General features: G+C 36.3%; 1 protein-coding gene across 1 annotated transcript in view; it reads left to right on the top strand.

Moving 5' to 3' along the window:
- Positions 1–14,755, top strand: part of TBC1D23 (TBC1 domain family member 23) — a 54,136-nt gene that overhangs the window by 17,718 nt on the left and 21,663 nt on the right. The window contains exons 3-10 of the mRNA XM_052642227.1: positions 1,758–1,863; positions 3,122–3,326; positions 7,837–7,960; positions 10,684–10,808; positions 10,898–10,944; positions 11,763–11,866; positions 13,222–13,344; positions 14,631–14,723. Coding sequence (XP_052498187.1) covers positions 1,758–1,863; positions 3,122–3,326; positions 7,837–7,960; positions 10,684–10,808; positions 10,898–10,944; positions 11,763–11,866; positions 13,222–13,344; positions 14,631–14,723 — 927 coding nt within the window. The remainder of the gene's footprint in view (positions 1–1,757; positions 1,864–3,121; positions 3,327–7,836; positions 7,961–10,683; positions 10,809–10,897; positions 10,945–11,762; positions 11,867–13,221; positions 13,345–14,630; positions 14,724–14,755) is intronic.

Raw genomic sequence — 14,755 nt, forward strand, 5'->3', positions numbered from 1 at the left:
ACTTTATAATGTTATGTGCATTCCACATTAGAAAATCTATCAAATAGAGCAGCTTGCTAAAGTGTGTGTTTCTGTGCAAATGGAAAGTTTTAGTGTCTGACATTTTGAGACCCCGTGGACTGTAGCCTGCCAGGCTCCTTTGTCCATGGGATTTTCCAGGCAAGAATACTGGAGTGGGTTGCCGTTTCCTTCTCCAGGGGATCTTCCTGACCCAGGGATCGAACCTGGCTCTCCTTCATTGTGGGCAGATTCTTTACCGTCTGAACCACCAGGGAAGCCTGTGATTCTATAGTGTTTGGTATATTTAATAATTTAGGTTTTGAAAGGCAGTTCTTTCTTTTGTAACCATTAGAATTTATGTTTATGAAGATTATTTAGTGAAATGGGAAAGTGCAACCAATGAGTAAAATAGGATATATAATTGCAGGTACAGAATTATCTCAGCTATATATATATATAAAAGATGGGAGAGGAAATAGGTTTCTGGGTGTTAGAATTACAGGAGATTTTCCTTTGCTTTATTTTCTGCTTCAGCTGTTCTCTAGTACATGTGTATTATCATTTTTTAATTTTAAATTAAGATTTTGTTACTATTAATTCCCATTGTTAAAATGTGTAAGCAAAGGATAACCAAAAAAAACTATCTACCACTTACAGGTAAAATGCATAATAATATTTCAGTGTTACATCTTATTTTTTCCCCTCTGCACATATATATATGTACCAGAAATAGAATTATACCTGTGCTTAGTATTCTAAATGTTACCGAAATTTAAAACTCATGTAAAAACATAGAGACTTGTTTAGTGAACCCCCATGTACCCGTCACTGAGTTGTAACTGATGTCAACATTTGGCCATGTTGCTGAACCTCTGATACTTTGGCCACCTGATGCAAATAGTTGACTCCTTAGAAAAGACCCTGATGCTGGGAAAGATTGAAGGCAGGAAGAGAAGGGGACAACAGAGGATGAGATGGTTGAATAGTATCACCAGCTTGATGGACATGAGTTTGAGCAAGCTCTGGGAGTTGGTGATGGATATGGAAGGCTGGCATGCTGCAGTTCATGGGGTTACAAAGTTGGACACAACTGAGTGAACTGAACATTTGGCTGATCTTACTTGATTAGTATTCTATCCTTTTCTTCCCACCCCACCCACTGTATTATTTTAAAGCAAATTCTTGGCAGGGCACTAAAATATTTAGTATGAAAGTCTAAAGACTTTAAAAACAATAACGCTATTAAATTGAATAGAATTGTAATTCTTTAATGTGTTCTCACATGATTGAGGGGACACGGGAGCTAGGTAGGGTCTTCTGTATAAGGAGGCCAGTCCCATTCATGTAGTGCTCTTCCCTCAAGACTTGATCACCTCTCACAGGCCCCTCCTGTAAAATACCAAAACATCGGGAAATTTGTTCAACATAAATGAATTTGGGAGAGGGGACACAAAGGTTTGCTAATTCTGTAGCATTAATGATGTTTGCTTGAAATAAGCTTACATGTGTAAAATATTATGTAAATACTTTGTGTAATTCATTTTATTCACTGGTTTAACATAAAATAGTAAAATAGTAAATAGTAAAATAGTAAATTAGTAAATCAAATAGTAAAATTTGATATAGACATTTTACTTGTAATTTTTGAAGTATACATTATTATCCCTAAATCCAGACCTCTAATATTATTATAACCTATTTTTCAAGAGTGAGAAATAACATAAGGAGCCAGTTGCTTTTTTTTCTTTTTCTTCCAGATTGCTCTAAATGTTGCAGGAAAAGGTGATAGTTTGGCATCATGGGATGGTATTTTAGACCTGCCAGAACAGAACACTATTCACAAAGATTGTCTGGAGTTCATTGGTAAGTTTAATAATTTTTTTCAAGCGGTGACAAATTCTGCAAATAATTTTTGGATGGAGGAGTCACTGTTTAGTAGAATGAACTTGTTATAATTGGGGATTTGTTGAATTTGGAATATATTGAAAGGGCATAGTTTTAGAACATCTCTTTGGAAATTCTTATGAAATAATGTCAACATTTAAGAGAGTCTGATTTTTAGTATTTTTAAATTGTTTTTTGTATTACTGACCATCTGTATGATTGTATACAGCCCTCAGATTAAAAGGAGCTATTCCAAAAGTTTCTCTATAGGTCATAAGTCATGATCTGCTATAGAAAAGGTGTTATAGATCATGGGTGAATAGGTTTCAAATCCCCCACACTGTCTTTTGAAGATTAAATTATTTTGGTTTATATTTCTCTTTTTTAATTCATCTATAGTCCATTGGTGTCTTTTTGTTTCTCTGTCATTTTTTAGTTAGATTATTGGCTAAATAAACTTTTTTATGGGCTGACCTCAAGAGAAACATTATTGCTAGGCGAAGGGTAGGGAATTTGGTGGTGGAGAATAAATCACTTTCCCTCGCCTCAACAAAGCCATAGTGGCCGCTGCCTGTGCTGGGGTAGAGGATAATCCTTATAATCTGTTACTTGGAAAACGCTTTTTTGCTTTCCAGGAACGTGAGTGATGCCTACTTTCCTGCTTCACATTGTGCATTCTTTTACACACACACAGACACACACACACACACACAGACACACACACACACCCCCACACACACCCACACACCCCCACACACACCCACACACACCCACCCCCCCTTCCCTGGTGGTTCAGATGGTAAAGAGTCTGCCCACAATGCAGGAGACCCAGGTTCTATCCCTGGGTTGGGAAGATCCCCTGAGGAAGGTAATGGCTACCCATCCCAGTATTCTTGCCTGGAGAATCCCATAGACATAGAAACCTGGTGGGCTACAGTCCATAGGTCATGTACAGTCGGACACGACTGAGTGACTAACACTTTCACTTTTCACTACTTTCATGTATACACACATGTGATATGTATATATATGAAACATATATGTAGGTCCAATATTAAGCTAATAAATCCTGAATAGCTAGTGAATATGAATAGGTATAAGGAAAAATGCACTTTTATGTAGTTTTATTTTGTCCTTGACATGCTCTAAATGCAGTAAGATAGTATTATATGTTAGTATTTTGTCCAATAACTGAGCATCTAGCAGCACCTTGGTAATTTTGACTCTTACTTTTTAGATCAGCTTTCAGTGCCAGAAGAGAAGGCAGCACAATTACTTTTGGATATTGAATCTGTAATTACCTTTTACTGTAAATCCCGTAACATTAAGTATAGCTCAACCCTTAGCTGGATACATCTCCTCAAACCGTTGGTGCATCTTCAGCTGCCACGCAGTGATTTATACAACTGCTTTTATGCGATCATGAATAAGTACATTCCCAGGTAAGACACAATTTTTTATTATAGCTGTAAAACGAAGGGAGTTCTAGTTTGTTTTGAAGTGAAGTTGTTAGATTTATTTTGATGGTAAAGTAAAAGGTTCAAGTAATTTTTAAGGTTGTTTGAATCGTGATTGTTATTTGACTTTATTTTTGTGGTTATAAATATTTTTAAAGGATTCTTTAGTTAAGAATTTGTGCTTGTAGAGTTTGTGTATGCAGTATAACTTTTCATACTTTTTGGATGATATCTCTTTACTTATAAAAATAACATTATAGTGTCTAAGTAAAAGTTTTGGAGTGCTGCTGTCTTCAGTGAGGTGCTGGGCTTACAGCCTGGAATATAGTCCTAGAAATACAGATGTTGAAGAAGTAGTTGGAGGTGCACTGGGTGTTAGGAAGGTGAAATGCAGAGTGGTATGGGAATGTACAGTGGGGGTGACCTGACTTACCCTGGAGGTCAGGAAGGTCTTCTCTGGGAAAGTGACACTTAAATTGAGTCTAGACAGATGTGTGGGTTGTTTTGGGGAGATGGAAGAGGTACCAGGAAGAAGGGAGATGGGTAGGAATTCAGAAAGAATTCTTGTAGTTCTCAGGTATGGATCAGGTAGGCAGAATTTTAGTGCCAAAAGGAACTTTTGACATAATCTAGAGCAGTGGTTGGGCTGCGCAGTGAATCTTGGATACACATTGGAATCATTGGAAATGAAGTGAAGTCTCTCAGTCCGACTCTTAGCGACCCAATGGACTGCAGCCTCCCAGGCTCCTCCATCCGTGGGATTCTCCAGGCAAGAGTACTAGAGAGTCATTGGGGGTGGGGTTAAATCCTGATGCCCTTTTACATACCTGACTAATTAAATCAGATCTCTGAGGAGGCCAGCCATGCATTGATGTTTGTTTAGATTTAGAGCTTCTTGGTTGATTGCAGTATGCACCTAAGGTAAGAGAAGAGAGAAGAGAAGTCACCCAGTCATGTCCGACTCTTTGTGACCCCATGGACTGTAGCCCACCAGGCCCCTTGGTCCATGGGATCTTCCAGGCATGAACTCTGGAGTGGGTTGCCATTTCTAGAGGACTGCTATTCCAGAGCTTGATAGTTAAATGACTACCATTTTCCCCCCTGCTTTTCGTGTGAAAAGCACTGTGTTAGCTGTGGGTGCTTTTTGTATTTTCTCACTTAAACAGTGACCACTATAAGGCAGATATCTCTGATTTACAGAAACTGAAGCAAAGGCAGAGATTAAATGACTTATTCAGCATTATACTTCTGGTGTATGACTGAGTCAGGATTTGAACCTATTTGATTGGACACTTGTGCTTTAACTTAAAGTTTCTCCACCCTGGTTGCTTATTAGAATCAACTAAACAGCCTTTTGTTTTGTTTTTGTTTTCTTTTTCTTTTACAGCTTTAGATATCATTCACATAATATAAAATTCATCCTTTTAATATGTATAATTCCATGGCTTTTAGTATAGTCACAGAATTGTGCAGCCATAGCTACAGTCCTTTTTAGAATATTTCTGTCACCCCCAAAAGAAACCCTGAACTCAGTAGCAGTCAACTCCATTTTCCCCCAGCACTCTCAGCCCTAGGCAACCACTCATCTTTCTCTGTGGATTTGCCTATTCTGGGTATTTCATGTAAATAGAACCTTATAATATATGGTCTTTTGTGACTACCTTTGTTCACTTAGCATTGTCTTTTAAAGATTCATCTGTATTTATTTATAGCGTATATTAATGCCATTACTTTATTTCTTTTTATTGCTGAGTAACATTTCATTGTATGTACAATGAAATAAAATAGCACATTTTATTTACTCATGTAATAGTTGCTGGACATTTGGATTGTTTTCACTTTTTGACTGTTATGAATAATGCAACTATGAACATTTGTGTACAAATATTTGTGTGGACATTGCTTTGGGATATGTACCTAGGAGTGGGATTGTTGGATCATGTGGTAAATCTGTGTTTAACCTTTTGAGGAATTGCCAGACTTTTCCACAATAATTGCAGCATTTTACAATCCCATCAGCAGTAAATAAAGATCCCAGTTTCTGTAGATTCTTGCCAACTGTTTTTTTTTTTTTAATTATGGCCAGACTGAGTGTGAAGTGGTATCTCATTATGGTTTTTGTTTGCATTTCCCTGACAGCTAATGACTTTGAACATTTTTTTCATGTGCTTAGAGGCAGTTTGTATGTCCTCTTTGGAGAAATGTCTCCTCAGCCAAAGAACTTTTAAACATACTGACCCTTGATGTTTCAAATATAAGTAGACTGTGTAGAGCCATGTCGATTTTTAAATTCCCAGGCAATTCTAATACATCCCAGAGTGGAGAACCTGGGTGCGACCTTGAAGCGATAGGGCTTCATGTAAGGAAAGCAGGCCTAGAGATGCCAGAATACAGGGCTATCTATGCTCATGGTAAAGCAGAGGCTAGAATTCACATTTGGGACTCATTCTGTTATACTAATGGAGGAGGAAATGGCAACCCACTCCAGTATTCCTGTCGGGAAAATCCCGTGGACAGAAGGGCCTGGTGGGCTGCAGTGCATAGGGCTGCAAAGAGTCGGACACAACTGAGCGACTGTGTTACACTAAATCTCTCAACTGCTAATATTTTTACCACCTCTCAGTGTAACAAAACTAGTAACAGCAAGGGACCTGATGTTCCAGCTTTGTCTCTACAGGATGTTGGTGGTGGTAGATGCTAGTAAAGGCTACGTTGTAGAGGTTTACTCCTAGAGGTTCGCATTGAGCGTGTAACATACTTTGTCAGGTGACTCCAGTTACTGTTTCCATGAACTCCACGTGTAACACAGTACTCCAGCCAGAGTCAGTGTTAATACCCCTGCATAGGGCCCAGCCCCACAAAACGTTGCTCAAACAACTCCACTATAATATGTCTTATTAGAAAGTCAGATGTAACATGAGTAGAATTCTATCAAGCACACTGCTTTGCAGCGGAGAGTAACTTTCAGTACCCAGCTATTAAATGAATAGATGCTGTTGCAATGGGTGATTCCGTGAGATGTCCCACTTTTTCCAAGGATGAGACCCACAAACTAGGCAGTTGTCCTTACAATGTATGTTCCTAGTCTTACCACTGTGTGTCTGATTTGTTTTAGTGATCTGCTGCCTTGCCTTTATAGAGTGGGGAAAGTATTCAGACAAAGGAGGAGGTAGTCTTGTCAGTATGAATCCAGTTCTATTTTTGGGCATCTGAATTAGCAAATTAGGGCCTTTTCTATAAAACTTCCCTGTTGTCTGCAGTATTAAAAATGGTAGATGAATGGTTATACCAAATCCTGATATTGACCTTAGATCTTAGTTTTGCAGAGATTATTTTTCATTATTCCCACGTGAATAGCATTTGGAAACATTCTTTATCATTGCTTTTCATTAATGTTTTTACATGAAGTCTTTCACCTTATTTCAGTTTTTTTTTTTTTTTTTACAGTTTCCTTTTTAAAGACTACATCTACCAAAATACCACTAGTTCAAATATTAAATTACATATATGGGAGGGTAGCATGGTATAATGGTTTAATGCGCAGCTTCTGTGTACAAGTCTTAGTGCCATCACTTCTTAGCTACGTGACCTTGGTTGAGCTGCTTAACCACAGCTAAGCCTCAGTTTTCTCATCTGTAAATTGAGGGTGATAATAGTATCTTTCATAGAGTTGCTTGTAAAGATAAAGTGAGATAACATTGTAAACTGTCTATTGTAGTGTCTGGCATATGGTGTTTCCTCAGTAAATACTGACTTTTATTAAGATGGCCTGCAATTTGAGCTGTGTACATTTTTAATGGTTTATTAGACAGGTTTATTAGACACCAGGGAACAAGGCAAGAAGTAGTGTTTGGCACCTCCTGGGATTTTCTCTGAGCATCTGGTACCCAGGCCACTTCCAATCACAGCTCTGGGTCCACTCTTATGGAATGTTTGTCTGTGGCCATTTCAGACTTGGACCTTTGCTGAAGGATTCCTAATTGAGTATGTTAACTATGAAGCTAACCTGAATCCTTCCTAGGAGATCTTTCTTCAGTTCAGTTCAGTCGCTCAGTCGTGTCCGACTCTTTGCGACCCTGTGAATCGCAGCACACCAGGCCTCCCTGTTCTTACTTGGCAGAAAAAGAAGGGAGCTGAACTTCCTCAGGGCTCTCCAGATCTCCCTTTGGGATCCAGAGCTTATCAAAACAACCTAAGTGGTCCCTCTGTTTTCACTGGTCCCTGTAGTCCTTTCTCCTGTGTGCTGCCTGGGTTCACCTGGAAAGAATCCTCCTAGAGTTGGTGTAGACGTGCCGTTTCTTCCTATCAGGGCAGGTGTGTTAGGTGTAAGCAAGAGAGGCCTGCCCCCGCTTGTGTCAGGTAGGCTCGCTGTCAGTGCTCTGAAGTCGGATGCTCTGGGGTAAGGAGGGGAGGAGGGTATTGCACAAGGACTGGTTACTGATATGATCAGTTTTGACCTATTAATGCAAGAAACTTTGCTTCTCTTGTCTTTTAGGGATTGTTCCCTGAAGGGGAGACCATTTCATCTTTTCCGATTACTCATCCAATACCATGAACCTGAGCTTTGTTCTTTTCTTGATACAAAGAAAATTACTCCAGACTCCTATGCACTCAACTGGGTAATAAAGTGAAAGTAGGAACACTTAATGAAAAATAGCTTTCTGTGAAACTATAGTTAGTTCCCCCCCAAAGAAAAAGAAAGAAAAGTGTTATAGACCATTATTATTTAAGACAAAGGATTAAAATTATTACCACTTCAAAGATTTTTTTTTTTGCTCTTCATTTAGTTTAAATTGTTTAATATGAAGTTTAGCCTTTGTTGTTTTAGAAATATATGTAAATATATATATGGTATGTATCAGTTCACTTTAAAACCGTGTGATTAAATTGTTGATAGTGTGTTTGAGAATTGATCAACAATCACGAAGAAAGGGGCTTAAGATTATCAAATGATTGATATAAAAGAATATAAAATACATCTCAGTCCTCTATCATTCTATATTTATATTTTAAATGGGAAGTTTTATTATTTTAGGTGTATGGTTCTCAAGTCCTTTGGTCTCAGGACCTCTTACACTCAACATTTTTTGAGGATCCATAATTTATATGGATCACATTGGTTAGAAATTAAGAAGTTTTAGGTATTCGTTTAGAAGTAGTGATAAATCCAATACATGTTAACATAAATATTTTAAATGAAAATGAACTATTTCCCAAAAAGAAAGAATAGTGGCATTTTAAAATTTGCAAATCTCATTGATGTTTGGTTAGATCACAGGCAAGTACATTCTCATATGTATTTCTTTATTCAGTCAGTGATGATACCATATTTCGTGTAGCCTTTGGAAAACTGTTGTTCATTTGTGAGAGAATGAATATGAAAAGGGCAAAATCTGAGTATTAGTATGAAAACAGCTTTGATCTCACAAACTCCCCTGTAAATACTCTTGGAGATGTCCAAGGCTCCTCAGACCATACTTTGAGAACTGCTCTTATAGGGTAACTTGAAGATCTTTTTAAAACAGTGTTTATGTTCCAGAAGAAAATACATGTATATTCAAAAATTTTAACATGTTTCTCGATGATGTCTTACCTAACTTTTCTTCAGAAAGGATTCCATTTCTGCCATTTATTAACTGTGTTATTTAATACACTTAACCTCTGAACTTTGATTTTTTCATCTGTAAAATGGGACTAATAATAGGATCTATCTCAGAGGGTGATGGGCTGAGCAGACAGTGAGACCGTAGAGACCCGAACTGGTTTCAGCTCTGGCATACTAAACCTCAAGAACCTGCTCTTTTGTTCCTTCTTGGCTACAGTCTTGTCACTTTGATAAAAATAATAAAATTGTAGGTTCTCTGAGATTCATATGTTGCTATTAAATCTACTTATTTGTATAGAAGTAAGAAATTTTCTTTTAAGAATTTGAATATTTTCATAGATGTCTTTCTGGTCACATCATGCCCGAGAAATGCCATTTCTGTGGCCAGAACTCTGGATTAGTACTCAGTGCTGGTTGTAGATTTTAACTGGTTATGGAAACAACCAGTTTCTCTTTGTCAGTTTCCCAAGTAGTTCATTCTTGCTACCAGTATCTTGTCTATGGAATGGAGTCTTTCTTTTCCAATCATGAGATAAAGCAAAACCAGTTCTGTGATTTGAGAACTCATCACTGAGAATGATGCGGAGGTACCTTTAGTTTGGCTAAGTGAGGTCAGTGTTGACCGTACCTTGTCTGTCTATATTTATATCTTCCTTATTTCTAATAGTAAATTTTAAACAACTATAAAAAACATTAGAAGCATCATGTATTGTACTTTAAAAGTTTTGTGGTCAACTGTAATAGCAGTTATATCAGCTGTGGAGTCTCAGGCCTTTTTTTTAGTCCAAGTATCACCACTCAGTAGCTCTGTGATGTTAGGAAGGTTATTTCATACAGGTTTATTTTCCTACCTATAATACAGGGAGGAAAATGTCTACTTTAAAAGCCTGTCATGAGAATATTTAAAATAAGAGACATTTAATAAAAGATATGTGGCAGTAATTTAGTATCTGGCACAAAATATTCACTAAATGTATGTGTTCTTGTTAGCTTTCTTTATTCATTAAAAATGTTTTAAATTTAAACCTCTAGATGGAATTGTTTCTGTATCTAAGAAAAATGGAATAATCTAAAAATATCCCTAAATTCATGCAATTTAAAACACAGTTGGGCTCTAGAGAAACTTACATACAGTAACAATTCTTTAATTGACGTAGAAAACCATTGAGCTCTTGAAACGTTTTGCAGGACATCAGTGTTGTCTCATTTGTTTCAAATTATGTACAAGTAAGCTTGGTGCACAGTTGGCCTTTAAATTGTTGTTACAATTTCATTTGGTGCTCTTAACTGAAATTACCATGCTTGATCTTCACAATTACTTAGCGAGTTAAGTACTGTAGTGGTTACCTTATAGAGCTCATGGGTAATTATGCCAGTTCTTATGCTGTGGCAGATATATGCTAACTTAAGTCACTTTCAATATTAAGGGTTGGTTATCTTTCTCTTCACCACAGCAGTGGTAGAGCATGGGTAATATTCCTTTAAAAAAAAAAAGTAGAAATGTAAAGCTCGCGAGGTTAAGTGACATGCCCTAAGGCACACAGCTAGTCAGTGGCTTCATTGTGCCTTAAATCCACGTAGTCTTCCTTTGGATTACATACAGTAAAATTAAGGTCCACGTTAAATATCAGGTACAGACAGTTTGTTATAATGTTACTTATGCATTTGCCTCAGTACTTTAAAAAGAGCAAGTCATTTCCCCTGGTTTATATTTCTCATTTCATTTCCTGATTACAGCTTGGGAGCCTTTTTGCCTGTTATTGTTCCATTGAAGTCACTCAGGCAATATGGGATGGATATCTACAACAGGCAGATCCATTTTTTATTTATTTCTTAATGTTAATAATCCTTGTTAATGCAAAGTAAGTATCAAGTTGGCTGGATTTTTCTCTTCTCTGTTCTCAGGGTGCTGTTAATATTTAACTCAAATTCATGTGATTCTCTTTTACAGAGAAGTCATTTTAGGGCAGGAGTCTGACAGCAAAGAAGAAGTTATCCGTAAGTATCACTAAATGTGGAGAAAACATTTTTCAAGTCACTTAATTTTCTGAAACTCAAGTTTTCTCATCTATTATGTGAATTTAGAAGATTAGTCTAGCTCTGAGGTTCCCTTCAAATCTTACACACTGTCCTCATACAGGCCTTAAAGATGGTCTCCCTGGATTTGCTATCCTCATTCATCCCTTACGTGTTTTTTTCACTCATTCAGTTCTTTTCTGTACACTGTTTCTTTGGTTTAAATAAACTGGTCTCCTCTCTCTCTCCCTTTCCCTTCCTTCCTTAATTTTCCTTTGAATCCACAACTCTTGTAAGTATCTCCATTGTTGAAACGTTGATCCTCCTTTTGGGTTCTCTCCACTCCAGCCCTCACAGATTTACTTCCTTTCTGTAGTACCCAGCACACTGTACCGTCTGTGTTACAGGGTTTACTTCACTACATTATATGGTTTATCTTTATGTTTCTCAGGCAAGACAAAGTTCCTTAAGTCAGGAACCATTTCTTGGTTATTTTTTATTTGCAGGGGCCCTGGCATTTGTGTTTGTTAAATAAATCACAGTATTCCAATCAAAGCTAATGAATTTGATTTGATTGCCAGACACCATCAGTCACTAATAGCAGGATTATATTAAGAGTTTCAGCTCCTTTGGGGAAAATCCACATCTCTTCAAGCAGTTTTCTGTGCATCACTGTTGAGATTTCATTTATAAAACTAATGTTGAAGATAAACCAACTTTGATATATAATGTTTATTGTTGTATACTTTACAAGCAAAATTTTTTGAAAATATTATAATTTATTTATAATCCTATTTCAGAGTTCTTGGAAAATACTCCATCCAGTTTGAATCTAGAAGATATAGAAGACCTTTTCTCTCTGGCTCAGTATTATTGCAGTAAAACACCAGCTTCATTTAGGAAGGTATCAGACAAGAAATGACCTACTTCAGTATTTCACATTTTGTGCATTGTTTTATGTTTATGTTGTATCCACTTCAGTTAAAATACTCTAGTTGTCATTCTTTCTGTGTATCACAGTTTTGTGTGGTTTTTTTCATTATAAATATTCTCCCTAGTAGAGGAATAGACATTTTTAAAAAGGTAGTATCCAAATATGCTAGGAGCCATTTTACCTCTCCTCTGATTATTACTTCTGATCATGAGGAAATTGACTATAAGGTATTTCTTAAATTAATGCTTCCTTACTCTAAAAATTGTGTTATAGAAATCTGATTGAGGAGGTATCATTATGCCTTCTTTATCTGGAGTTAAAGTTAAAACTCCAACTTTTAATGATGCTGGGCTGTCTTTTACACAAAAAAGGGTCACTTAAGCTCCATGGAGACCTGAACCTTTCTCAGATCAGTCAAGAACTTTCAAGAGAAATGACATCAGATTAGAAGTCCAAGTGCTGTGAACGTCTAGAAACTAAAACTCTAGATTCTACAGCTACTAATGGAGGCGGCACGGAATTACCATTTATAAACTATTTGTGACCTCAAGTGCTCATGAGAATATTATTGTCTTTTTTTTTTATTTTTAAGGCATTCTACCATCATGATTGTTAGTTGGAAGTTTACCATGTCCCTGAAATATTAAGATGAGATTAAATTATGTTCAGTATAGTGTGTCCAGGAGGCAGATGGTAGAAACTTTTTAAGAACATTTCCCTCAAAACTAATTATAAAAGAAATTTGTTCCTCAGGACTAATTTCAGTTATTTTAATAATTGCCTTGTGTGGATTACCTCAGTTCCCAACACTGTTGACTAAGTTAGATGGCGAGGTAGTGGTTATGATACTAGATGAAAAAGAAGTCTTATCCTTTTCTTTCCAGCCTTTTAAGAGAATAGTTTTTATTCTTCAGACATAGTAAATAAACTGTACTAGCCATTGCTAATTAGAGCAAGTTTTATTAGCAGCATATTACATAATTTATGCCATATTTTAATTTTTATTCAATATTAAAGCATAAAATGTGAGTAACCATTTAAAAATTTGCTATTTAAATGTATGTGATAGTACAGAAAATAGCTGTGGTAGAATGTTATTTTTTTCTTACTCTTTCATTTTGTGTGAACTCAAACACGGGCTTTGTTTCTAGCCTTTTTGTAGCTTTTAGCCTAGAAGATTTGATACAGTAAGTTAAATCACATGACTCAAAGATGTTATATAATTATTTTACCTTTTATCTTGGTCTGTTGAGAATAGTTTTAGGAGGGAAGCTTGATTTTATTTTTTTTTCTTCATAAAGTTTTAAAAATTCCTCTTCACACAGGATAATCACCATCTGTTTGGCAGTACTTTGTTGGGAATTAAGGATGACGATGCAGATCTGAGTCAGGCTCTTTGCCTGGCCATCTCAGTGTCAGAGATCCTTCAGGCAAATCAGCTTCAAGGGGTAAGTTAAAAAACCCCACTGTTTGTTAGAGGATGATCCCCTTTAAATGCAAGGAATCAGTGTCTCCTCCATGTTTGTTGATTATCACAAAATTAATTTACTATAACAATATAGTTGTTTTGCTTTTTTTTTTGAGTGATTAATATATTAAATCTTCCGTCCATATGCTCATTTTTAAACTGCCAGCTTGTCTGTTATTTTATTTCTCAAACAACTAATTATTTTTGACACTAGTTTTTGTAAATTGCCAAATCTTATTTCATACTTTAACAGGGCAACTGAATGTTATATAAGTACTTGAAGGGGTGAATTTACTATTTCATAGTTAAATTCTAGATACTTATACAGATAATTTGGAGAAGGCAATGGCAACCCACTCCAATGTTCTTGCCTGGAGAATCCCAGGGACAGGGGAGCTTGGTGGGCTGCCGACTGTAGGGTCGCACAGAGTTGGACATGACTGAAGCGACTCAGCAGCAGCAGCAGCAGCAGCAGCAGCATACAGATAATTGATTACATGGTTTAATGCCAAAAGGCATTTACAAAGGAGAATTGAAGATATACCATAATTTTTTCTCTGTTGTATTTATGAAAATCTGATGAGCCAGTTTTTTCAATATAAGTTCTTTATTGCTAATAGTGCAGCAGTTAATTACATGTGTATATTTGAAAGGTGGGATGTATGTCAAAGATGGAGAGAAGAGGAAAGAACATGGGAAGATAGGCCTTTTACAATAGATATCTTTAAAACTAGCATTTTGTGTGGTTTCCTCATTAGAACCATTATTAAAAAAATAACTTGTAATCCAGTTTAGAGACCCATGTGAACTCCAGTTCAGACTGGCATTGGAGAACCTGCTGTCACCCCAAAAGACATTTATTTAATACTTATGTGAATTACATTGTTGATAAGTTGGTGGGTTTATTTTCAGAAATAGAAATTGTATCTACCTCTGTGTTTATATATATGTATAGTGTTTTTGAAAGTGTTTAACATGATGCACATTAAGTTATTAAATTCAAATTAGTTAAATAGCCCAAACTAACATTCTTCCTGCTATATGTTTTAAGACTAACTGTTTTAACTACTGTTTAAAATAAATATAACTCTTTTACGATCTTGAGGATATTTTTTTTGAGTCTGTACTGTATAGGACTTCCTAACTATATGTGAGGTCCATTTTTTAATCCATTTGTTCCCCCCCTTTTGGTTAATTGTTAATATTATATTGTGTAAAATATGCTCCTCCTGGCATATTTTATTATGTCAAATGTTTCCCTTTTAGGAAGGAGTCCGGTTCTTTGTGGTGGATTGCCGTCCTGCAGAACAGTATAATGCTGGGCATTTATCAACTGCTTTCCATCTAGATTCAGATCTGGTTAGTATAAATGTGATTTAAAATTTTAAAAA

The sequence above is a fragment of the Budorcas taxicolor genome, chromosome 1 (assembly GCF_023091745.1).
Source record: "Budorcas taxicolor isolate Tak-1 chromosome 1, Takin1.1, whole genome shotgun sequence".
Lineage (NCBI taxonomy): Eukaryota > Metazoa > Chordata > Mammalia > Artiodactyla > Bovidae > Budorcas > Budorcas taxicolor.